The 27,013-nt window shown below is 40.7% G+C and overlaps 2 protein-coding genes across 2 annotated transcripts in view; one reads left to right on the forward strand and one right to left on the reverse strand.

The window, feature by feature from the left end:
* The window catches only part of LOC122192990 (urotensin-2 receptor-like), a 20,601-nt gene extending 13,307 nt beyond the window's left edge, over positions 1-7,294 (forward strand). Inside the window, exon 2 of the mRNA XM_042893684.1 lies at positions 5,287-7,294. The gene's annotated coding sequence lies outside the window, so the exon portion shown is untranslated. The remainder of the gene's footprint in view (positions 1-5,286) is intronic.
* Positions 3,513-26,469, reverse strand: LOC122192991 (2-oxoglutarate and iron-dependent oxygenase domain-containing protein 3-like). Its single transcript, XM_042893686.1, has 4 exons — positions 26,405-26,469; positions 21,390-21,543; positions 17,778-17,901; positions 3,513-5,469 (listed from the first exon to the last, which is right to left on the reverse strand). The coding sequence occupies exons 2-4, from the start codon at positions 21,480-21,482 to the stop codon at positions 5,333-5,335; spliced, it is 354 nt and encodes a 117-aa protein (XP_042749620.1). The 5' UTR covers positions 21,483-21,543; positions 26,405-26,469; the 3' UTR covers positions 3,513-5,332.
* Positions 26,470-27,013: the final 544 nt, after the last annotated feature.

Genomic DNA, 27,013 nt, shown 5'->3' on the forward strand with positions numbered 1-27,013 from the left:
GTTGCCTGGAAAGCCTCAGAATCATCCAGCAGTAAAGCTAGATGTTTTGAGGGGTTTGCTTTGCTTGGGTGCATGTGAAAGTTACAGAAATGAAGGAGCTGGTGCCTCCTGGCTGCTTTTATGATTTTGCAGTTAGCATCCAAGCATTTCTAGTGATCCTGCAGCCTGGTCTGCACACGTAGGAGCATCCCTGCCAGCAGGGATCCCCTAACAAGATCCATCCTGTGATACAAAACAGCCACTGATGATCAACAGCAAAAAAGAGTTTTTTTGGTGTCTATTTCAGAATCCAGTACTTTCTATCCACAGTTTTTCCTCAAAAAACTAGCACATTCAACAGCCAACAACATGGATCCCTACCTTGCCATTCTTTCAGCTGCGTAAGATAATGGGAGATGGAAACAAACACCTCTCCGAAATAACAAGCATCCTTTTAAGCAGGGACAGAAGAAAAATAAGAAAGTATTAAGTTAAAGAATGAAAAAAAAATAAAACAAGTTCAACACTTGACAGTTTACCACAATTAAAAATTCTTCTTCAAATTGAATACACAGGATGGGTTAAAAAGGATGCAGGAAAAAGACAGTTTGAGTATGGCTGAGAAAAATAAGCCACGTGTGGGGGTCTGTCCACTGAAACATTGGGTTCCTGAAGCATTGCTATTTTAAATGTGCAAACACTATAGAGCTACAGTTAGCAATATTGGGCTTTTTCACAGGCTAGGATGCAGAGTGAGCATTCCTTGCTATAAGACATCCCTAATCTCTTTGAAATTAAACAGCCCTGCATGTGCATCACAGAGCTGATGAGACAGGAACTGCTGGCACCAAGCTCTAACAAGGCACTAGTGGCACTTCTCACTGGTGACAGGACGAGGAGAAATAGGCTTAAGTTGCACCAAGGGAGGTTTAGGTTGGATATCAGACACTGAAAGGGTTGCTAAGCACTGAAATAGGCTGCCCAGGCAGGTGGTTGAGCCACCATCCCTGAATGTGTTTAAAAATCATTCGGATGTGGTGCTCAGGGACACGATTTAGTGGAGAGTTGTTAGTTAGGGTAGCATGGTTAGGTTGTGATTGGACTTGATGATCTTTAAGGTCTTTTCCAACCTGAGCAATTCTATGATTCTGTAGTGTGTGTTTCCAGGTCACTGTTTGCAGTGATAGTGCGAGGTCAAGCACTTTGCACATCAGTGAACATCAAGGCAAATGCCACTTGCAAGTGTCCCAAACAATTGTGATGGTCGAGGCAGTGAATAAATAATGGCATACACATACATTCCCTATTTAGCATTCACAGTAGGTAAAAGCTTAAGTTTGCTAGGGCAGAATTGAGATGAAATAAGAGATTTGAGAGGAGATGATGGAACAAAATAAAAGAAAGATGCACAGTGTGGAAATAGGAGTTATTTTCCCTCCTGCAAAGCTTAGGTACAAGTCACCCGTGCTTGTATGGAAGATAAACGTGCCTACACAGACACTTCAGGGATAAATGGGCTGTTGTTGAAGGAGAGCTGACTTTAAGTTTCAGCAAACAAGCTGTAAAACCAGCTTTCAGCCTTCTAAGCAGGTTTACAAAAGTGCAGATAAGGCAAACAATGCTGTACTTCCTCAGTGCTCTTTGTTACAAGGAGCAACAGCCACTCACCAGGGAATTACCAGCACTTTATGAGGGTTCTCTGCACTGGATTTCCTTAAAGCCTGCCTTTTGAATGAGGCTGGTGATCCACGTGTGCCAGAGCCGTCTGTGGTTCATGAAGGAAATCACTCTGCTATTCTTCGAATCTTCGGTTGGGGTTCCTCACAATAGACTTCATCAGGAGAGACAAGAGCTGAGATTTTCTTTCCTTGCTTAGGGGCAGAGGAGTGGGGTTGCATTCTCTCCTGCTTCTATTGGAAATGAAGAAAGAAACCCAGGGTTTCTTGACAGCATGGTCTTTCTGTAAACAGAGTATTCCAACCAGCTTTCCTGAACTTGAAATTCATTCAAATGGAGCTTGTAACATTTCATGTGGGCAACACACCTTCATGATAAGTCTCAGTGCAAACGTGCCTTTCCAGCTTTTGTCATTTACAGGGTGTTAAAGAAGACACAATGATTCCACAACTGCTTACACACCAGAACATTTTACACGTCAGAAATCCCAAGAGGTCCACTCAGTGCTCCAACAATCCAGTTGTACAGGATTAAAAGAAATAAAATGAAGAGTATGCTATAGCACTGAAAGCTAGGTGTATGGCAGAGACCAAATCTGATCACATATCTGTTAGTTTAACAGGATATCCTGGTAATTTCCAACGCCTTAATAGAAAAATAATTCCCAAAGTATCATTGGATGAGCCCTCCAGAAGTGTTACCCAATGTCTTAGTCGAAGGCATCTCCTGATGCCTTTTCTATTTCACCCTGGCTTTTATTTCACACAAACAGGCTTTCTTTAAAAAAGGCTTTCTTTAAAAATGCTTAAATTGACATTCCTAAATGCCTTCAGTGATTATGCTTTAAGGGACAAGGCTCAAATGTACATCAGAACTTCACCCCAGTTCTCCCCGGCCACGTACCAACCCATCTTTACATTATTTGAACCATGAGGGCTCTATACAGAAGTTTTCACACCACTGGGAAACATCAAGATTTTGGGTTTCCCGTGTGTTCAATTAAGAGCACTTGTCTGCAGCAGCTTGGCATCAGATTTATGCTAGTTGACTAGAACAAATCCTGTCCTCAATCTGAATTCTGAGAAAAGGAACACTGCATTTCCCAGCAGCGACAGGCAGGCTGAACCTGAAAGAGGACAGACGGATGCATCAACAGCAATTACAGTATTTCAGATTCAGAATGATCTGTCAAGAAATGGGGAGAGATAACCCTTAATAAAAAGTTATTAGGGGACTAAAATTAAGTCAAGCTTATTTCTAACAATTGCTGAATTCTGCAGATTCCAATATGCCTCAGGAACATCAGCCTTTCTGCTGTTATTTCCCTGCTGGAGGATACAATCAGAATCTTTTAGATTGTGCTCTATTCCCTCATTTGCCACTTAATTTCTTCATAGATCTGGATATATTGCTTTTAGTAGTCCAGATACTGAAGCTTCAAATACAAAATCTTGATTAGTACCTGGAACACACAACATATTGAATTATTGTGCTTCTCTCAAAACATAAATTCTATTACCAGGTACAGCGCACGCATTTCTCACAAACTGCATGTGACAGGTTTGGTCATCACATTGAACACGTTACTGAAGCTTAAAAACCCCAGAAGACACAAATACCAATTGGATTCTATTTCTGAACGCCAGTCAGTTCGCATTACGGGAGAAGCACACCATGTTTGGAAGATATTACAACGTACAGGATCTTCAGAAGATTAAAACCTGAGAGGAGATGAGCTGAGATTTCCCCCATGGCCTGACATGTTCTTGTTAAGCAGTGTTTTATAGAATGCACCACTGCCATTTAGTGCAACTCAAAGCCTGGATGACAGAAAAGTAATAAACTCGTGAAAAAAATGGTAGAGCCCTCAGTTTTTATTCCTCAACCTTGAGAATGAAATCCAAATCCACAGAGGTCCATTGATATTTAGATTTCTCTGACAGCAGTGGTAAAAACCGCGTTTAAATCACAAGGTGGTGTTAGAAATCAAGTTTTAAGCCAGCAGAACTGTTGCTGATGATCTTGGTCTGCCTTCACATAAACATACAACTTCAGCGGGATGAATTTGCTTTGAATTAACAGCACTGGAGACAAGTAATTAGATACAGAATCCAAATGACAGCATTATTTTCCTATCACCCAGCCACTGAAACAACTCCTTGGAGACTAGGAAGCCCTTCTCAGGTCTCAGTTTACTCCAGAATTTGAGGAAAAAAAAGACTTTCTTCCTACTATTTACTTAACGTGGTGGCCCAGAAAAACCTTTCCCAAGTCACTGCTTTGTTTCTTCATTTGTGCTGCAGCGCAGTCACCCCTTTCTCTCTGCAGAGGGCAATTCATTATTCTAATAACATCGCAGACTAATGATCCTAGCTGATTAGAAATAGTCATCCTAATTCAAAATAGAGAAATCCAAAAAAAGCTATTGATAAACTTTCTGGAATGGATAAAACATTGTTCTTAGACAAAGTAAACACAGCAGCTCACTACACCCGATGTGTAAGCAGTGTCAACAATAACAGAAGTCAAGAGCTCTCTTCAAATGGGTCTTAAGATTAAATTCAGGCCCAATAGATGTTTCAAATTGCTGTACAAATGAGCTCCAGCTCAAGAGCATTTCAGTTTAAGATGTAAGTGGACACCAACTTCCCTCAGAGCCCACATACCATGCACAGCTGCTCAGCACGGTTTCATTACCCAGCTGTCCAAGCAGCAAGTCAGGGTTTACAGGATCGAGTCTATAGAGACAAGCACATGCAAAACCACCACAAAGCCAACTTCCTTCTCACCTGTGCTGCTCTCAAATCTTACAGTCATAGCTGGGAATTTGGACAGCTGAACACTCGGCTGAATACAGAGTGCCTGACTACCTCCACCCAGCTCTCCTTTCAACACTTGATGTACGCAGTTCAATGGTCACACTCCCATAAAGCCAGCATGTGCTTTCTGACCAGGAGATTAATTGTTTTCATTAAGGTGACACTGACACAGTGAGGTGCATTGGGAATGCTGCATGCTGGTCAGAGGAATCCACTGTGGTGCCGTTCCCTAGTGCATCACTGCATTTGTGATTCAAAAGCAATGTGCTTTCCAAACTAAAAGGCCGTATTTCTGACGTCACATTAACTGGTCCTTGTTTGTAGCAGGAAATGTCTGTAGAAATTTAATTTTAAAAGAAAGTTCAAGTAAAGCCCAGTAGTCAAACCACAGGTGTACTGCCTGTGCTAAGGACAATACATTCCTATCAAGAGGAGATATCTCTGAAAGGATAGCACTCATCTTGATGAATTAACTTTGGACAAACTTCCTAAATCCCATCAGTAATAGAAGCAGCTGCAGGATTTGAGAGCAGCATGGGGTGTCGTATCAAGATATAGTCCAAAAGGTAGTTCATAACATTTACACTGAAGAATCAAAATAAATAAGTAGAAAAATAGAGCCAATCGTAGGATTACACATAAAGACAAATCTTTTACAGAATATACCAAATCTAAGATGGTCCTTAAGGCACTGTTTGCAGCACGTACTGAAAAGGACATGTGGAAATAAAACGTGTTACAATATCATAATACATCTGGGAAATTCTAATTGAATGAGAGTCTGTAAGAGTTATCTCCATTTCTCTCGCAGGGCTTCTCTTGTTCCATCTGACCATTATGTTCCACCCCTGGAGGAATTACATCAAGACTGGATCCCCAATGCTAAGTTCTGGGTTGCACGTGAAGGAGATGGTGATGGCGTAGCGAGTGCCCCAGTGAACCTTTTCCACCCGATGCAGATTCTCTGATCCAGAGGTGAAAAAGGAAACCCGGCCTGTAAAGACAAAGTATTTAATCAGCGACATAGAGTTTGCCACTCAGCAATCAGCTCTACACAGTTCTGCTGTTGTTGTCTCAGTCCAGCTGCTCCTAGCTACCTGAGAGCCCTTCGCTCATCACACAAACTGCTGTGAGCTTGTGCTGCACTCTGACAGCTTTATGGACTGTTTAACTTTATGTTAATCCTTCGTGCTGCAAAGCTGGAGACGTAATTCCACCACATCTCATAGTTTATAGAAGGCAGGAGGAAGCCAAGAACATACGAATCCAGGTTTTAGTTGCCTCAGTTAAGAAGAAAAAAAGAAAAAAAGCATCTCTGGTGACAATCAGTGAAGCGCCTGGGTTTCTCCCTGCTTCCCTTCTAACCTGGGCTCTAATTTTAGACCAAAGAAGGAGGAAGTGCTACGGAGGTGGTAAAAAGTCTTCGGTGAACAAATGCTCAGCAGGTTCACAAGTAGCTGTGGCAGCTTATTAGCACTGTGCCAAGTATTTGCTATAGCTTTTTGTACACAGCCAGCTCACTCACTCTTGAGCCAGGACAGAAAGTTATGTATTACTCTCATATACAAATTAATTTTCCTTAGCAGGAGTCACTGCAGCTATACATAGATTTGGAAGTTGTTCTATAGGTGCAAATGCTTACCCCTATGCTTCATCCTGTCTAAGCTCTGATCATCACACTGCCCTGCCATGGGGCTCTCCAGGCCTTAGGTTGCTTCAGGGTGGAACCCAGTGGCTTTGATAACTCCAGCAAGCACCCCACTGAACATCACATCAGAATGGTCACTCTGCACTTCCATGCTATTTAAGTATTTTGAGAACATAACAGTTTGATGTTGAACACATAACAGAACTGAAGCAGCTCTAGGAGTGCTCAAATTTCCATAAAGGACAGTAATACCAACATGCATCACTGTTTTACCCCAATGGCATATGTTTTTCCTTCTCATCTATTTTATCCACTGTTCAGATTAGACTAAACTTTGTTAAAGCTTACCTAGAACTCACACTGACAGTCTGACTCTGCCTGGGATCATTCACCACTAGGCCAACCAAAAAACTTCAAAGGCTAATTAAAGTCTGCACAATTACAAGACAAGCTATTCCAACTCTGGTACACTGCAGAAAATGGACATCAGCTACATAGCTGATGTTCTTTGCTAACTAAAGATGCAGAAGTTACTTTGCTCGCCTGCTCTTCAGCAGCACACATGGGAAGTTTGAACAAAACCAGACTGGCCTCATGGAGCTTGAGCTGCCTGTGTCCATGCACATGCAGCTGCAGTGTGTATTTATTCTCTCATAGGAAGCAGTCTCAGCTGCCAAGCAGAGCTATGAACTCATATATCATACTCTTCTCTGCCTCTGGCTGTAGATCAATAATGTGTAAAGCTATAAATAAATGTAAAAAATAAATCCATTTGTACACATAGCTCATACACAACTTGGTGTCCTGCTCTTACAGAAGGAAGACTGTAAACAAAAGCAACGCTCTCCTATCCTGCAAGTGTTACAACGAACAGAATGACTCTTGAGGTTTTAATACAAAGTCCATTTAACTTGAAAACAAGGGGTGTGTTTTTTTGCTTTCTTAAATCTTATTTTAATACCATTCAACTACATCAAGATTAGTCCCTCGCCTGCTCACCCAAAGCTTTGCCTTACACAGACTCTCAAGCTTTTTTCATTGATCTCTTATTAGAAACAGTAGTAATTCAGAATTAGACAAGTTTCAGTGTATTGTTTAAACCAGTTTAAATGGATTCTTTAGCTACAAAGAACGTGTTTTAATTTTCTTCTTTAATAAATATATGTCTTCAGATATACGGTACTTTATAGCTCCTTGTGCACCTGGTCTCATCTCTGCCTGTTAGGGTCTTCCATGTCACCAAATGTGTTCACTGGCTGTTTCTGAAGATACTTTTTCCTCAGTTGGAAAGAATTGATTTTAAAACCATTTCCATTACGAAATTTCAGTATGAATGCACAGCATCTCCACTTTCTCCACAGCACAACTCACCCCATTCTTCATAGTACAACTGTTCAAAGGGGGGGGGGACAAAAGAACATTAATTCTCATCACATCTAATAACACTTTTAAGGGATATACAGTAACATCATTATCCAGGACACCTGGGGAGAGACACAAGATAAAATCATCCTCTTCCTTAATGGTGCACCTTTAGTGATGGGCCTTTCAAGCACACTGAGACTTCATGATCTTGCTTCAATACACAGCATCTGAAGAACACATAAATCACTACAAGAAAGCAAGTGGGTGAGAACTAAGTTGCCTTAAAAAGTGCCCTAGACACAGGTTGTCCTTGTTCTAGTAATTTTTGATCAATTCTGAGTTCAGGATTTTAAATCCCAAATTTTATATGAACAAGTATTACATGGTGATCAGTCACGCAGCAGTGCTAGGATTTCTGTCACTGGCAGAGGAAGACATCGCCAAGGCAGTTCCACTAAGCTCTTCACACCATCAAAAAGCAACAGAGTGAATGCTGAGCTTTATAAGAAATGACCACTGTGTTACAGATGTTAAAGAATGGCTATGCAACTATGCATTGCAAACCAAAAAAGTGCACGTACACTCCATTTCCTGATGAAACAAGTGACAAAAACTCAGCACAAACTACACAGAACTCAAATCCTTCTTCCTTTTTTCTTTCTTTATTTGAGCTACGAAAGATTTCAGATTTTTTTTTTATTTCCATCTCTCCTCCTCCCACTTATCCCAGAAGGTTTCTTTCCAACATGCTTTTCTGCTCCAATAATAGAATCTTGACTACTACTTCCCGACACATAAAGTTTGGTTTGATTTATGAATGCTTGCTGTTAAACTGTAAGCTTTTCTGAGATCACAAGCTACTACTCAACACAGCTTTATAGCGTGGCGTTTTGTAACCAACAAAAAGAAATGAAATTATCCCTGGCTCTTAAGTGATGAGCTTCTGGGGCGTGGAAAAAAAATACAGGAGAGAGATTACCTCTTCTCTTGAGGTCAGTGCTTCTAAGCTTTCAGAGACACCAATCTCTGAGCCAGGTCCTGAAAGATGAAGACTGGAAGTGTCTCTGGATTAGAAGCAACGCCAAGAGGGTAACAAATTTGTGTTGTCTTTTTGTTTGTTTGTTTGTTTTTGCCTCTGAGATAAATCAAGTCTGAAAAGTACTTTATCCCGAACATAAACATTTGACTCACATTTTCCCCCAGTCACTGCAAGATGCCAAAAACTCCATTGCCTGTTTGGTTTCACACTTTAACCAGTACCTCAGCCTCAGGGAAGAGTTCAGATCCACAAGAGCAAAGGAAGCGCTGTGGGCTGCCCTCCCACATCTACTCTCCATCTCTTTCTCACCTCCACTTGCCATTCCAGAGGAACTGAATCAGACAAGACATACCACAGCAATTAGGGCAGCACATCTGACAATTTAATGCTTTTAACACTTGGGCATCCAGTTCCTGTATTAGGTAAAAATACTGACAATTTTGAAGACCTTTCCATTGGTGGCCTTGCTTTCTTTTCTGGACACTATCAAACACAACTCTACAGCTGCTCTCAAATGGCTTCAAGATTCCATAACACTGCACAACAGTTACAGAGTGAGCTGGTCCATGGAAGAGCAGAACTTCCTCACTGCAACATGCGAGTGAGTTTCTTCGTTGCTCAACGATGCTCTCCACAAATGCACTTGTTTTCATCTTTCTTTGTATACTAGCAAAAATAAAATCCAAAGAAAAAAAGATTTATGGTAACCTGAATACCTACAGGAGACTGTTTCTAAATAACTAGCTTGCCCACAGCCTGCAAATCTCTACAGGAACAGAAGGAATCAATCGGTCCTTGCCTTTGATCTAAGAATGCTTGTATCTACAACTGTTCTCTCATCCCTTCCATTTTTCCTAGAAATGTTCTCATGATGGAGTTTGTTACAACAGAAGATTAGCTGATGAGCTTCCATTCCCTGCAGACTGGATAAGGTGTTATTGTGGTGCAGCCACTTCCCCTGCCTACTCACAGACACTTCTCCAGCTCTGCTTCTGCACTGGTTTCATCCACAGCTGCTTTTTTGGTTCCTTTTTGATGTTATCCTCACATAGAAGCTTTTACAAAAGTAACCAAAAGGAGTGTTGTTCTGGAGTTTAAAAAAACTCACACAAACTCATTTAAATATGTCAGCTTCTCACACCAGTCCAAGCCAAGGAATCGCTAACAAGCTCAGCATGACAACATCCATCAAAACTGAGCCCTGGTCTTCCTTGTCACTGACACAAGTCAAGCTTTCAAATACCGTCAGGCTGAGAAAAGCTTATGATGTGGAGAAAATGGAAAGGGAGGAAGGCTGTAACTACACTAGAGGCAGATTCTTGCTTTCCTGAGTTTTTGGGGTTTTGTTTTTATGTTTTGTTTTTTTTTTTTGTTTTTGTTTTTGAGAAGCAATTTTTGCACTGATCCACAGGAATCATTAGTTATAAAGACATAAGCACCAGCCACAAGATCTGCTGCTATGAGTTGCCTATGACCCCAATTTTGATCAAGTAACACTATTCACAAAAAACACTTAAGCAGAAGCAAAATCAAGGCATATTTCACAGTGCAGCAGGGACAGCCCATTTAGTTTGCCATTCAGCAACATCTCACAGTATTCCCATAAGGTTTGTTCTCTGGAGATGTTATCCCTGCTGAATCTCAACATACAGTTACATTTTTGTAAGCAAACTGCCTACAGTTCTCTACCTAGGCTCAGTCCTGGGAGCAATATAGACTGGAAGAATATACACATACAAAAAAATATTTCATTAACAACTATGCCCCTGACATGCAGGGCAACTTCGACCAAAACCATTTAATTTCTCATTTGTTTGCACGTCTCTAAAAATTAAGATGACGTATTCTAACTGGGTTATTGTACAAATTAATTAGTAAACACCAGTACAGTACTTTGCAGTTAACACATTGCTGCTTAACAGGTATGATAAAGAGTATCTTCTGTTGCCTGTATCTATTCTGGCAAGAGAACAAATAGAAAGGTATGTAAAACTTATAATGTAGAGAATAAATAAAAGGACTTAGCAACTACAGAAAGTGTTATGATATCACAACGCACAGAAGAAAAAAACCTCACATACTACAACATTATTACACTTCTCATCATAGATTTACTGCATGTAGAATTATAGGTTCACTACTGAATTTCAGTTGGAAGAACCTTGGGAGGACATCTTAGCCATCATTTTGGAAAGGAGATGGATAACTTCTAAATTACATCCAAGTCACATCAGGTTGCTCAGGGTCCTATCATTAGCACACAAGTACAGCATTAAAAGTAAACATTAGTAGATCAGGACACATTTAGATAGGAAACTTCCCAAGCATGTATTTCAGATACACACGATTTGCATCTCCGGTGATCAATTCTCTACCAGGAAGCCGTGACTAGAAGATCTCCAGAAATCCCTCTGACTTCAGTTACTCTGATTTTACATGGAATAGGCCATTCATTAATATCAACATCGGCCATCACTTTCTGCAGCTCCCTTTTTGCAACAAGCCCATGTTGCTGCTGGGTTCCAATCCCTTCATGCTCCCACCTTTCACATGACTCCACAGCTTTTGCTTTCTTGGCAGCATCCTTTTGGCCCTTCTAGTTTAACTCATTGCTAAACTTCCCTGTAAACTCCTTGGCTCACACAAACATCAAGCAAAAACTGCAAATCACATGTTACGATTGTCTAGACCAACACTCAACCATGCAAGTGAGTAAAGGAGAGCTTAACTGACCCCTCACCATCCTCCTTTCACCAGCACGGACCAGGGCTGGACACCAGGGAAGGATGGGACGGGGTGGGGGATGGGGAGGGATGCAAGAGATTTCACCTTCAGGCACCATCCTGAGCAGCTGGCAGTCACTGGAGGGACTGAGCTGCTGCTGGAAAGGAAACAAGGCAACTCCTCTGCCAGATTAAAGGGAAGCAGTTAGAGTTTATCTGGCACTATGGATCTACTCAGCGTCTTTCATCCCATGTATGACAGCTCTGACTGTCTGCTTAGCATTTACCAGCTCTAAATGTTACTCACAGACAAAAGAAAACAGCGTTTTGTCTGCTGAATGAGACTAAGTCAGAAGCACTGCCTGGGAAACTGCACAGTCATGTCCTTGGGATTAATTGCTAATTCATTTTGGTTTGAAGTCTTCCCCCTCCCCAAACACCGTATTGCTAGGCAAAAAAACCTTACATTTTCTGTAATGGCACAATAAGAAGTACTGGCATTTGGCAGTGCTGTCTCTCATGCATTAAAGGCGGAAGCCCTTCTGAAGGCAATGCCAGAAAGAAAGAGCAGCTGATGGGCGTGCATCCTACCTACCTGCACACAATTACACTGCTGATGTGGATTTCACCCCAGACATAAATCAAGTTTATACTGGTTGTTCTTCAGGTGAGACTTGAGCCTGGATGTTCTGCCAAGGTTTATGGGAGAAGAGAAGGCACGAGCTTCTCTAAACGATTCCTGTACCTACACAGGTGAAAAGCGTGCCAAGTAAAGGCGATTAGGGCCCAAAAATAAATCAAAATGGATACCTAATGAAATCTGGTTGCAAGCTTTTCCCAGATATTTTTAGTAGATAGAGAAATTACTTCCTGTTATGAGTAAAATTAATGATTAACGTGGCCAACCCTCATAGCTCACCTGTAATTTGCTTAAGTATTATTAATACTTTCTAAAGTAATTGTTTCTACTTTAAATAGAAAATCAGCTGGACTGAAAGCCTACAAATTACAGTTTTTAAAGAAAGCAAATGAACAAGTGAATTATTTCCTACTAAAAAAAAAAAAATACATGTGCATTTTTAGATTTCAACAGAATCCCTGCCTGCTTCACTGCCACCAGCACAGTTGGTTGCTCAAAATAACAGGACTTTCTGCTCCGTACATTATGTCGAAGTGTGGCAATCTACTATTTAGAAATAAAAAGTGCAGAACTGTGCTTTTTCCCCTCATCTCTCCTGCAGAGTGCCACCCACACCTTCCAGCCCTGACCCTATCCGAGAGAAAAGGACAGGGCTATTGCCTCTGCTGTCTCCCATGTTTTCCCTTTGCTACTCAGCCTCAGCCAACCCATGCTCCACAAGTGCTCTGTTCTCCCATTTTGGAGCACTCTGCAAAGCTGCAAAAGAAACTTAACTCCCATGAAAAGTTCTCACCAAGCAAAGCCCTCTAAGAATAACGTGCTGCAGTTTCAACCATGTGAAATACCTCTGGATCGCCTATTTTCCTTTTCTTGCCTTTGCTAAATACACCATGTTAAGCACAGCTGGGGTCAAATCACACAGATGCCAAAGTTCCACATTCTGGACTCCTGGTGGAGGTGCACTTCGTACTTAGATTTAGCATATCACTGAACCATAAATACAAGGGTAACTTCTGCTCATATCAAGAAATGCCCTTCAAAAACAAAAACAAAACAAAACAAAAAAGAGCTCATGACAGTACCTACAGTGTGCAACAAGAATTCAGAAAGCTTAGGAACCAAGAACTGAAACATCGCTACTGATACAGCATTAACCCTTGGCTTAGCTGTGGTGTTTTGTGTTTTGTTGTACTTCATCTGTAACTTTACCCAAATTTCATAAGAGAACTGTTTGACTTTCCTCCGCTCCCTCTTTGTGCCTTCAGCTTCACTGCATATTTGTCCAGCAGTATCAAATCAAGTTCTATCAATGCAGTGGGGAATGAAAAGCAATGAGACACACTCAGTGTGCTTATTTATAAGAAACTAATTTATACCAGTCACTGCTCCCTATTGATAATGCTCTGCAAAGCACTCACACAAGATGTTTGGCTCTCCCTCATCTCACTAGCAATCCTCAGCCCTTTCAATGCTCCAGCTACTTTAAAATGGCCATTACAGGCCTCAATACTACAATGTCTTCTTGAGTGAATGTGCTACATGCAAAGCAGCACGTGAAGTGCAAGGCCTGAGCTGTACTTCCCAGGTACTGCTGATTTATGGGCCCAATTAAAAGATAACACTAAAAAAAAAACCAAACCATCAGAAACCTATCTTCAAGCAGGACTGGAATACAAAAAAACAGAGCCTGGAAGTTAACCTTCCTTAGAAAACAGAACAGAAAGCAAAAGTAGATCTTTCCAAGCTCCACGTACAAATGAGGACATGACCTAGAATGGTGCAGCCATCAGCCCATGCCTGTGACAAGACAATCTTAGCAGACTTTCCAACCATAATGATTCTATGATGAGCTATGGAGCGACTGCGGGTACCTGTTACAATATACTTCTTTCACAATCACCACAGATCCTCATTTCTCTACCATCTCTCTGTAATCACCTTACCAGTCCCAAGTACAATTCATGACAGGTAGAGAAAAATCACTAAGAACTGCCACCTCTCCTTCAACCCGCAAGCTTTGCAAAGCTGATTATCCCTGCAGCCATTACTGCCTGCTCTGCTTCCCTCCCTGCAGGGCTGACAGCTCCTTGTGTGGTATTTTTGTTTTGGTTTTAAATCATCTCTCAGCTTTCTGATTTATCATCAAGATGTGACCCAGTTTTGCTGATTGAAAGGAAGCTAAAGCTAGGAATGCCAGAAGATTATCCTCATCTAAATTAAATCAGCATCACCCAGATTAAATGGGGAGAAAGAACACGTACAACCAGTGATAAATCAGACACGCCATGACGCAAACAGAAATATTAAATATAAGCTTCAAATACAGACTCCACACCTTATGTTAATGCTTTAATGCTGTTGTGGGACCTCTGGATCTGGAAGTATTGTTTTTTCTCAAGAAAAACTGTGCTCTGTTGTTATGCTGCATTCCCACAGCCTTTAACAGTGAATTGCTCCAAGGTGGGTTTTTGGTTTTGTTTTTTTTTGAAGAGCACAGTAAAAAAAGAGATGATAAATTTGCACCACTTAACTTGAAGTACTGCAATTACTCTTGTGATTATGGGATCTGACAATCATCTCATATCTAACCACTCCAATAAAGCTACACTTACCTCAGCAAATTCACACACAGACACACTGAAGCCCAAGCCCGTTCCTACACTGTGAGAACACCAGGGATGCACTCTAGGATGTTTATTTCTCTTCACCTGAGCAGAACAATTGAACAACCAGGCTTCGAGTGCATTTTTCCACTCTAACAATAACCCAGTGTCACAAGTTCCCAAACAGGTCATACCTTCATCTCCAATATTTCTGGACTTCCAGAAACACACACTTCTCTCTCACAACTTTGAAAGTACACTGAGCTTGATATTCACAAATGGAACAGGAAAGTCACATTTCACACTGTCCAATGGACATAATTCCTTTTGTCTCTTCAGTTCTCCTCTTCCATAAACTCACAAACAAAAAAGTAATTGTGAGCTTTCCAGCTGCTCTTCTATAAAAAAAATTATTAAAAAAGCCATTGCATCAGTTTTGGAAATACAACATGCAGGGCTGTTTAAAAGAAAAAGATACAACTTCAGAACTGTTCCTTTATCCAAAAAAACCAGAAAACCAACACCACCTCCTTTCAGAACAGAGTTTTACTTGGAGCACATAATTCTCTTCATCTCTATACAGCAAGTTTATTGCAGCAGACAGAGGTCCCAGCTGCAGTCAGAAGACACACAGCAACACACGTTTCCTCGTGCCTTACAGGCTGCAAAGATGTGTCCTTAATGCCACCTTTGCTGGCTGATTAGCCGAAGTCTGTATATGCGAGTTAGCAGTGGTGACTTGCCCATGTCCATCCAAAGGAACAAAGAAGTCCTCAAGAGCCTCCTGACTGATAAATTGCAATACTCTCCTAAAGCAAGATGATTTAGTCATCATTAAACAAACCAATATTACAGAACACGGTGCACATGACAGCCTTAAGATCAGCCTAGCACATTCAAATATGTGCAAGCATGACTTGTGGACTTCTTACACAAGCCACAAACATGATAAATATTCTCCAACTAGGTTCCACAAGGAGGGAATCCAATAACACAGGGGGTTTTTAATTTTTTTTTTGTATTTCTGATGACTGCTTTCCTGCTCTGTGGCATCCATATAATGCCCTTCTGTTCTTCACTGCAGAATCTGGCACTTTAATAATTACCACTTGCAGAAAAAGGAATGTGCTCATTTTAGCACAGAACACCAGATGCCCAAAATGGAGACCAACTTTGAAACAAGAAAGAACAAATTTTAGAATGTAAACGGTATTACTATTATAGAGAAAGTAAATTGGCCGCCGTGTATTAGTGATCACAACAGCCATCTCTAAAGAAGCCCCAGTCATCCTTAGCAAGAAGCATAAAAGATTATCAACACGTGGTTTAAAAAGCTGCATCAACAAGAAAAGGAAAGGATCAAAAACAAAAGAAAAAAGACAGAAAAAAAAGAGAAAGAAAAAGGGGGAAACAAACAAAACATGGAGAAAGAACATTCTGAACATGAAAAATAGATCAACTTGTACCAGCAACAGAAAACACCCTGGGGCCACTTTCTAGTTCTCATTCTTTCACAAGCTGCATTTTTTATCAACAAGAGGAAAATGAAGCAAAATTGCCATCATGTTGTGCTTTATCTCTAAACCTTTTCTCTGTCTCTCACAAGGCTTCAGTAATTATTTAGATAGCACCACAGGCAGTGATACTGTCACGGGAGCCCTGGCAACTGTGCTTACACAAAGGAGGGTGAAAGAAAGGTGTAGCTGGCGCTGAACTGCATTTTCTGTGGTGCAGGTGTAACAAATCTCAGCTCTCATACGAGACTGGTCTCCCCAAGCTCAGCATTCTTTTATATTAGAAGGTGTGTTTAGCTAGTTGTATTTCACACATACCATTAATACAAAAACACACGGAAGGGAAGTTGCACAATCAGGTGCTGTTAAAAATCTCCACACCTCAGCCTCGCCTGCTCCCCCTTCCCATCCAAGAATGACAAAGAGCAAACACCTCATAGCAGAGCTGGAAAATGAGATGGATGGGGCTGAACGGATGCAATTTCACAGTTGCAGACTTTGAAATTAAGCCAGGGAATGCTGCGTACAGCGGTTGGACTGACTGCCCAGCGCTGCGCGAGGAGATGGCAGTGCTGCCAGCTGTGTGGCATTCGGTTCTAAAACCAACACGCTCATCTTAGAATTGCACCTGGAAATGACCCAGCTTCATTTGCTTCTGTTCAAAATACCAATAGCAGCATTTTGCAAAGGATAATACTTTCAGGTCAGCATTCATTTTCAACCAGAGAAGCCAAAATAATCAAACAGAACTATTGATACCAAACACAGAGATAATCAGAGAGTTTATCTAAACCAGCATTACAGCTGTGGAGTGGATCATTATGACCCATAGGACACAGACAAAAATAAATTTAAAACAAACAAGTCCCACCACACACCCTCATCCACTTATAGGCAGCCATGATAAGATCTCCTTGGAGTAACGCCTGCCAGAAAACAACTGATGCTGTCTTAAATGAGAAAGTTTTTTTCTTTTTTCTTTTTAAAGAAGACCGAACACAGTAGGAATATAAAGCTGTCCTTAATATTTTTTTCTGCAGTGGCCTTGCCTTACAAAGCATTGAGAAACACTGCCGTAAGCTCCCTGCTTGCCTGCCAGACAGACGAGTTGAGACTGAGTGCTTTCTTCCTACACACATTGCCCAAAGTAATTCTAATTTCAAATAATCACCTACTGGAAGAATTTTAAGCCATCCTTAAGGAAAGACTTTTTTAGTATAACCGACACCCACCTGAATGCTCATTCTTTGCACATCTATTGAAAACATTAATGGACTTATAATCAGGTTACCATGGTTCATCGTGGTACTGCACACCAGCAGGGCTGTGGTAATTCATCACCTTCACACCCAGACCATAGTAATTACAGAGCACTGAGCCCCACTTGGAACAGCAAAGGAATTTCAGGCCACAAGATGCAAAATGAATTGCTTTATTGTAGATTTGCTGTAGTGTAAGGATGTTCACGATGTTCTCTTCACTCTTGATGCGCTGCAACCCATTAAGCTGCCATGGCTGGATTGCAGTTCTAAATACTACATCTTTCAAGGAAGTCACTTTGTACAGATTTATTCCAGATATTTCAAACTATTTCTTCCTAACATTTTTAATCTTACTTTATACCCAATCTCAAGACACACACACAAAAAAGCAGAAAACTGCATCATTCAATAATCACTGCTGACACAAAATGCAGAGTCCCAGTGTACCAGCCAGCTACCCAAGGGCATAGGTTGGCCTGCTTCAATGCTGGCAAGCCAAGACTCTTACCTGCTTGGGGCTCTATTGTCTTGTTGGATCCTGCATCCATAAACACAAATCGTCCACCGCCAAAATCTTCAGCATAGTCAGAGAGGTAGAGCAGTGAAGTATAATCAAAGGAGCCATAAGTCACCTAGGAGTAAGTCAACATTATCAGTTATGTTTATACAAACACTATATACATATAATGAACTAGTATTTTACCTTTGTTATTTCTGTCCTCAGAGTTCTCATAATAAGAAACATCCCTGCTGATCTCTGTCATCTCAGATGTACAAGCATAGAATCATTTAGGTTGGAAAGACCACCAAGATTACCTGGTACAGCCATCAGCCCATCCCCACCATGTGTACTGAACAGCCAGAAAAACATTGTGTCAGAAGTTACACCTGTGTATCATATCAAATGTATAGAAAGGCTCAGATCTGTCTGTACTATTTCAAGAGAGAATTTGACCATAACACTGACAGTGATGCCCAAAAACAGTCCTTACATAACTAACCCTACCTACTGGCTAATCAGCTAGAGGTGCCTGGAAACCTCACCTTTTACTCTCTTTCATCAGCTGTCCAGAGCTTCATGGTAACAGTCAGATACTGACTTTCCAAATAATTACACATTTGTTGTGTGGAAAGGAGTAGATGTTCCTCCAGGATTTGTTTTAAAACCTTCAAACACAGCTTTCAAAGTCCCTGCTTCCTCTCAGCCTACAGACCAAAAACCCCATTTCTAAGTATAACAGAACAACTTTCATTCCTATTAAAGTATTATTTATGTATTTTGATCACTATGCAGTCTGAAGGTGGGGAAGAGAAATGCTATATATTAGTAGCTTCTCTCCACGCATTACCACTGAGTTTAGCTGGCTTCCAAATGTATTTTCTTTTCACACCTATGCCATCTACAATTTAAAAGATACTTAAAAGTAAACTGCTGTATTCTCAAATGTCTTTACAGTCTATTACAGCTCAGTCAAGTTCTGAATTACACCATCAAACAGGGAAATGCACAGAGCAGCAGTACTGTATAAATATACACCATCAGCACAGTGTTTTGTCTGATCTGGTGACTGTTAGAGCTAGGTGCTATTTCTAGGCTTAGAAATTCCCTAACATTTTTTATTTTTTGAAGTTACACTCATTACTGCCAGTCATATTTTAGCTCAACATCAGCTGCACAAATTATTCCGTAAGGGCAACGACTACAGAGAACACAGCAACAGATGGCATAGGAAGACATTTTCATTCTTACTCATTTTGTTATTTTGACCATAACGGCTTAAAGAAAAGTGCCAAATGCAGCAATAAACAGTCCAAGTCACAAGAATGAAGAACATTTTGGTGATACTCTTGTCCCTGTATTTACCCAAACCTTGTTAGCAATATAAAGCAGTAAATGTGCCACTGCAGCACCTCTGAACAGCCTTACTCCCACAACTAGATTTGCAAAAGCTATTTTAACCCTCATTGCTTCTGCTACAAAAACTCCAGTTAGTGTAAGGTTTGGCTTGTTTAACTTGGGAGAAAGGCTGAAAAGACTGTGATTGCTGCCTACACAGGGATGAGAGAAGGTGGAACTGGGAGAAGGGAGGAGAACAAGACTGATTAAGAGGATCCATACAAACCAAAATAAGCGTGAACTGATCATGAAGAAGTTCAAGCTAAAAATTAGTGAAAATATACACTGAAATCCCAGAATAGCTTCTTCAATAGAAGAAATTCAAGGAAAAATAAAATAAGCCTGATTTTATGATAGAGATTGACAAGTCTGTGAAGGATGACAGAATCCTTGCCCATGGGACTGCAGAATTCATGTAGTTCCACATCTCTTAGAGAACATTATAAGACTATTGTGCTGTCAGGGTTGAGCATGCAACAGCAATTCCATTATAAATCAGATATTTGACTTTGGAAAGGTTCAGCTCCAAACAAATCCCATCCAAGATGAAGCTCCACATCTTCAGCCAACACTCTATTTGATTTACCTTGCTTGTAAAGTCAACAAGATTAAATGATTCATTCGGGTGATTTAAGGGTTTCCATTCCATGTAACTAAAAACCAAATTAATTTTAGAGGGAAAAAAAAATCTAAAGCCTCAACACACATAATAGAACTGTGCTGTTCCATTATGCACTTAAAATCTTTCAAACCAAGGATACTGAGATGGAGAATTGTAATTGCAGGATACTCAGCAGCTCAGAGAAAAAATGTAAAATGTGCTCACATGCTCCAGTTTGCTTTCTCAGCTGCAAAAATCAAAACACCAGGCAGGCTGATCGCACTGAAAACACACTGTGGAACTACACAACTTGTCTGCCCCATTTAGCCTTCTCTGAAATATTTTCTGACCCACCTGTTGGAATACAGTCTCCTGCATAGCTTTGAATTTAAATGCCATATAGCCATAGCAGCTACATCTATTTTGTTAACCTCTAAATACACAATATAGATGCACATTGTACAGATACACACACAACATATATACAGACTTATATAGAGATATATTTGTGAATCTAGCAGATTAAAATCACATGCAGACATACATATTCAACACACAGTAATTTTTTCTGAAAGCTATGATCTGGTAAACAGAAGTCACAGCTTTTTAAACAAAAAGCATCCAGAAGCTGGTGTTAGCTTCTCTGCACCAGTGACTGCACAATCCCCTTGCCTCACCTCTTTCAAATAGCACCTGCATTTGACATTATCATCCATAAAGTGGCTTGGGTTGGAAGGGACATTAAAGCCCTCGCAATCCCAACCCCTGCCATGGGCTGGCTGTCCCTCACCAGCTCAGGGTACCCAGGGCCAATCCAACCCAGCCTTGGGCACCTTCTGAGATAAGGCACCCACAGCTTCTCTCTCATCGTGTTTTCTAAACCTAAGTTGCTTCCACCAACATCACAGAATCACAAAAGAGTGCAGAAGCATGTGCTGGTGTGGTGAGCAACAACAGATGTGCTCCCTTTAGATTCTTTCATCACTTTCAAGGTAGGATGTTTCACTACTGTTTTGTTTTTGTTTTTTGTTTTTTAATCTTAGATGTTTCAGGTCATCGACTTCAAGGTACACTACCCATACACAGTCTATAGCACTGAGGTGTAACTTAGATTCTGATGGGCTAACTTCTGTTTGGTTCCATCTTAGGTGACTTTTAAACTCAACAATATGATTTGGTCTACTTTATTTTAAACAGAACACAAACAAAATCCAGGTTGCACAGAGCCTCTGAATTCCGTTTAAAGCACCAACACCTTACTATCAATTGTAAATCACATAAGACCATTGAAAAGCCTGAAGTATTAAGCCATGAGCCTAGAAACAGAAAACTATACAGTGAAAAGAAAGTCGTGGTATTGCCACTCTAAAAAAAAAAAAATCCAACAATAAAACATTAAATTGCTAATAGGGTACCATGTCCCCACTGCAGAAAAATTGCCTTGGATTGGCTTCTAGAATTTGCTCATCTTTCCTTTTGTTCCTCATCTGAAGATTTATTTATTTATTTATTTTTTACAAGCATGAGTTCTCAAGTATGCTTAAATGTTTAATGCAAAATAACTTTAAAGTGATCTAATAATAGCACAGAACATTTGCATCCCATTAAAGCCTCCTACTTACCTTGTCAACGTGTGGGTGCCAGTATTCATCATGTGTTGTCTTGGCTTCTGTACTGTTTATTCTAGAGAAGAATGTTGGCTTAGTCAGGTACATGGAAGAAGAGCTGATACCAAAGGTCTCAGCAATCTTCTGTTGAATCCTCTGTCTCACATCACTGCAAAGAGCAGAACACAGCAGGCTGAGGGTTGGAACAGCGCTGAGGCCCCATCTAAACAGTGACACATCTCTCCTGTTTCTTCTCTGTGCTCCTTCACTCACTGTTACTGCTTCCTCAGAGCTAAGCATCCTCCTCAGACTGTGACTGTATATCCCACTTTCCCAGTTTATTTTGCCTTCAACAATAGAGACTTACTACATCAAAAAAAGACAGAATCTGCAGTTTTCTGTTGGTTTTGTCTCCTGTGGTCCAGATTTTGATTAGTGTAAGCAGTCTGTTTTCTAAAAAATTCCATGCATATTGCAGTGTTTATGAACTACCAAAAATTAAAAAGTATCTTACTTGCATGTTTTTAATCCAAAGCAGATGACTGGAAATGAGCACGTTTGTAGTGTTGTCTTGTGAGACAAGCCTTCAGTCATCCTTCAAATAATTCCAAACTAGCCCAAAGGAGTCTCAGGCTCTATGAAATTCAAGGTTTGAGGCCAACATATGCATTGATATTGTATCCAGATTTTCTTTAAAAATGAATGCAAGATGTTTTCCCTAATTATTCTGAAAGTTCCAACCACAGTGTGTCTACATTGGCTACTCCTGTGCTTGCCAAGAAAAAGAGCAAGATTTTGCTTTTTTTTTTTTTTTTTTTAAGATAACAAAGAACACGAGGAAGCAAGCATTTTTAACTGTACAGAACTGCTTATACAGCAGCATCCCATGCTGTCTTTCAGGACAGACAAGGGCACGCAGAGCTAGCACAAAGTGCCCCAGCTTCAGTTCACTCTATGATACTTCAAGATTCCTGTGACTCATAGGGACCACTGGAAAAATCCCACAAATAAACACATGCAGCTAGTATTTGATTTTGAGGAAATTAAAAAGCAACAAACTACAAAGAACACAGTAACACATTTTTTAAAGTGTTCTCAAGGCTTAATCCTCTGTTTCCTCTTTAGATACAGTTTTCTCCCCGTTTAACACACTCCTAGGTACTGTACGAGTTGTCTTTTTCTTCCTTCGAGGGCTTCAAAAGAAGCACTAAAACCAGACACTTGGAGCATACACCTGTATGGGAACTGCTGAGTCACGGCCTGAGCCTCTGATTGATCACCTGAGGTGAGCCTTGAGTCAGCCAGAGGAGCACAGGAGAAGGCAATTCACCTGTGCTGCCGGAAGGGGTGGAGCCAGGCTGCACCCCTCCTGGACCTATTTAAGAGCTGGCTACCAGAGGGGAAGGATCTCTTCTGGAGATCCTCCTCTTTTGGTATCTTCTAGTGAGCTCAACCCAAGGGTAAGCTCTTCTACTTATTCTCTTTTGTGATCCTTGTTTGCTTTTGCCTTACTCTTTTGATTATATTGCGATTACAACATCTTGGTTATACAACACCCCTCTGAAATTCTGAATGGAATTTCATTGCTAGTTCTGCATCTTTCCTGTGTTAGACATTTCTCTACTGGATTGTAACTGGATTTAAGTTTTCAGCAGTTAATTCCAGCTATTTTAGATGTGAAATATGACAGCCATGAAATGAAGTTAGAGATGAGATTATCAGCTATTTACATGACTGCATGAACTGATGCTTCAAGTTGCAAGCTACATAACAGCCGTGTTTTGTAAAAGTAACACCAAGAAAGGATCTACAGGCCACCACTCCTTCTCCCCTCATGCCTGTGGGTGCCTGGTCTATCTGCCTGCCTTCCTAGAAATAGGAAGGAGGCTGCCTTATGCTTCCCAAAAGCATTAGATGCAGTTATTCACTTCATCACGACTCAAAGGCAGCTTGCACTCTGAGCAGCCCACCACAGGAATTAACAGCCTAACCCACAGTGAAGGAGCCCATTCCCAGGCTGTATGGCAGCTGGCTGCACCAGCCAGCTGGAGCAAACTCTGAGTTAGCTGAGCCATAGTCCTGACACAACTTTAAATCTCCAACAGTCGTATCGCTCCCTAAGCAATGCTGCTTCCTCTTTTGGGTTGACTCCTTTCCTACTTTCAAAAACTTTCTATGAAGATTTGCTGTTCTGTGTTCATAAGGCTCTGCTAAAGCTGCATTCCTCCTTGAGACATCTGTGCAATGGCTTCAGGCAAGACTGTAAGTTTTGCAAACCAAGCAGAAAAAGCTCTGCCTCCTGACACACAGAGAAGTCTAGCTGGTTTGGATCATATCAAAGAGAAGGAAAAACTTATTAGTCAAAGTATGTTGCACAGAGAAAATAAGCACATTTTTCAAAAGACAACATAAATAAGAAACAAATTCAAGTAGACAAGGAAAATAGTGAATGGGGAGATAATAACAAAGCAGGTAAGGTGAAGGTCGAAGCAGAGATTCAAGCTTTAACCTGGTCTTGTGGCAGCACCTGCCTCCAGCTGACACAGCAATAGCCAGGTCTCCGAGCACAGAGCACCCTGGTGGCCTCCCCTTCCCCTGTGTGCTGCTGCCTTCAAATACTGAGTGAACTGCAGATTTCCACTGATACTCAAACAAGCAACCCATGCTGCAAAGACTTGCTGGAAAAAAGCCCCAAGCAGCAACGTACCTTTGAGTGCCTAAATGCTTCTTCCTTCTTGAGCACATACCGTACCACCAGAAATGCACAGAAACTCCAGGAAATTCCTAGTTCAGCCAGCCTTCTACATAGGGAGTTTAATACATACTTTCTAATAATATGAAGTGAGACTGAAAAAAGTATGTAGGCACTAGGCTGCAGTTTCCAGCTTAATGCAGCAGCAGCCACATAAAGGACTGAGAAAAAGAACCAAGTGTCAAACAATCTCTCAAAGATATAAGCTCTCAGACCAGCAAAAAAAAAATATATATATATATATATCTATATATGATGTTAGAGGCACTGTGCACAGTGAGATTTTCAGCACAAAGCTCTATGAAACCACTCAGCTTCTCTAGCTCACTGTCAGTATCTCTGCACTGCTCCCAGTGAAAAGCACCAAAGGCAGCAGAAGGAGACAAAGCCACGCTCTTCTATATCCAGAAAGTTTCAACAGCAATCACACATGAACAATGAATAAAGGCAGAAAGCAAGCTGTTAGTTCTCCTCTGCTCATTCTGTGTCTGTGCCTTAACAAGTTGAGAAGTTTCTGGAATAAAGCTTTGATGGTACTGTTTTTTTGCTGAAGTCACAACCTTAAAAACAAGCACACAGATTTAAAGGTCTTACTTCTGGATAAAGATGCACCTATTACATGAAACAGGAGGAACTGCTGCAATATGCTTGGCAGACAGGAGAAAAAGCATCAGCTTTGAAACTGTATCAGCTTATAAAACAACATAATTCTGACACAGATAGTTTAGAAAGCAGCCTCCTGGCTCAAATGCCTACTCAGATTTGTTATTGTTGTAATCAGTAATACTCAGACATGAATTACATCCAGTTATTTCTCTCAGGAGTGTATTTTCAAACAGACCTTAGTAGGTGAACAAAAGTAACGAAGATAAAACGCTCCCAAGAATAGCATAAAATCATTCATTAGGACATAACGCACTGCAGTCTGTATTAAAGCATTGCCATTAGTATGAACAAAAGCATTCTATATGGGTTGTGACTGAAATATCTCCTATATCGGCATGCAACACCAATGTAGTATTGATGTTCTCTAGCAGCACTCTCACCCCATAAAGCAGGGGTCGGAAACTAGCATGAATTGCTGCTCAGGACACCTCCTGCCCATTAACTTTTGTTATTTTGACAGATTCTTTGATCTTCTACAGAATGGAAGGCAGCACAAATTACTTGCAAATTATTCCCCACTGTCTTGTGAGGCAGACACTTGATACCTTCTAAAATCAATTGTAATCAAAAAGCATAATGTGTTTGTGATGTGTTTGAGGGCAGAAGTACATGTCATCAACAGTGATAGCAATATCAAAAAACATTGGGTCAAATAATAAAATTTCAGTTGTTAATAATAACGTATGCTGTCTAAATGGAACATATCAATTAACGTATTTGAATACTTAGTTCTCTTTCTGCCACTAGAGGGAGGTCAAATTCCTTCATATAGACAAGAAAACATGAGCAAAAAAAGCAGAAAATCATTAAAATTAGACTAAAAGTTCAAGCTGGGCACATTTTAAATTATGAGAAAGCAACTAAAATGCTTAACTGAAGATTTATTGTGTCTAATCAATTAAAGAATGTTTGCTCCTAAGCTTTGGCAACACACTTTCACAGACACATGGAACTCATTAGGTTTTTCTCTCCATTAAGTGGATGAGCAGGTCTACAGGAAAGCTGAAAGCATCAGATGCCAAAGCTGTTACATTATAGCACATTTCATATCCTGGCTTCTTTAGGAGGAAAGCATGCTCTGCTTCCCAGGAAGTAATATGAAGTCCTTCCACTTCCTGCTTCATCGTTTTTAATGCTTTCCTACACTTCACCTCCCAGTAAAAAAACCAACGGTCCTATTCTGACAGTAGTATAGGACTGTCTTTATCCAAGAGACATCATGGTTGGTGGTAACAGATGTCAAACAGGAGTTAGTGATAAAATAGATTACAGCTCAGATAATATGATCTGAGAACTCAGGCAAACAGCTCTATTTGCTTGCAGGTCTGGAACTGGGCTTCAGCCATCACACCCTTATGCAGGAAGAGAAATGCAGTGCTGCCACCATCTGATTCCACTTACATCATCAATACCAGCCTGACATCGATGATACAACTAAGCAACATCTGCTGTTTTGAACTTCAAACATCTTAGTTCTCAGTGATTCTATTCTGAGCTTCGAGTTCAATTCCATGTCTGAACCCATCACAAATGATAAGCATCCCCAGCTTACACTGTACAAAAAAATACCAGGTTTTGTAGTTCATTCAGCAGTCATTGAATTTTTTCTTACCGATATAATGCAAAATCCTCTTCTGTGAAGATGTCTTGAATTTTGTCCCCAAAGAACCTGAAAGATCAAATAAAAATTTAAAATAGCTGGTACTGAGTCAGACTGCCCAATAAACCATGCTGTATTCTCTCCCCATTTGTGCTTTACTAATAGCCCATGTATAGAGACAATACTAAAATCCAACAAATGCTTGAGTGTGAAATTTCCAAAGCATTGCTCAAAGATCAAATGTTAAAAGATTAAAGGATCAAGATACAGCAACTGATAATGGAATTCCCAAGGCATGAAAAATGTCCCCTCCCACATGAAATAAGCACATGGATTCAAGTTTTTTTTAAACACTATTCCAGTCTACTTGATTTCTCTCACTGCTGATCAACTACGGACTGTAAGCATGGAAGTGGGGAGAGAAAAAACACCATAAAAATTCCCCAAACTACCTGCAAGTACTCTCTACAAGTGTAGAGTCTTGCATCTGGGGAGGAATAATTGCATGCAGTGGTACAGGTTGGGGGATGAGCTGCTGGAGGGGAGCTCTGCAGAGAGGGACCTGGGTGTCCTGGTGGACGACAGGTCGGCCATGAGCCAGCAGTGTGCCCTTGTGGCCAA

The sequence above is a fragment of the Lagopus leucura genome, unplaced genomic scaffold (genome assembly GCF_019238085.1).
Source record: "Lagopus leucura isolate 7727_CA_CO unplaced genomic scaffold, USGS_WTPT01 111-22_obj-0_obj, whole genome shotgun sequence".
Taxonomy (NCBI): Eukaryota; Metazoa; Chordata; class Aves; order Galliformes; family Phasianidae; genus Lagopus; species Lagopus leucura.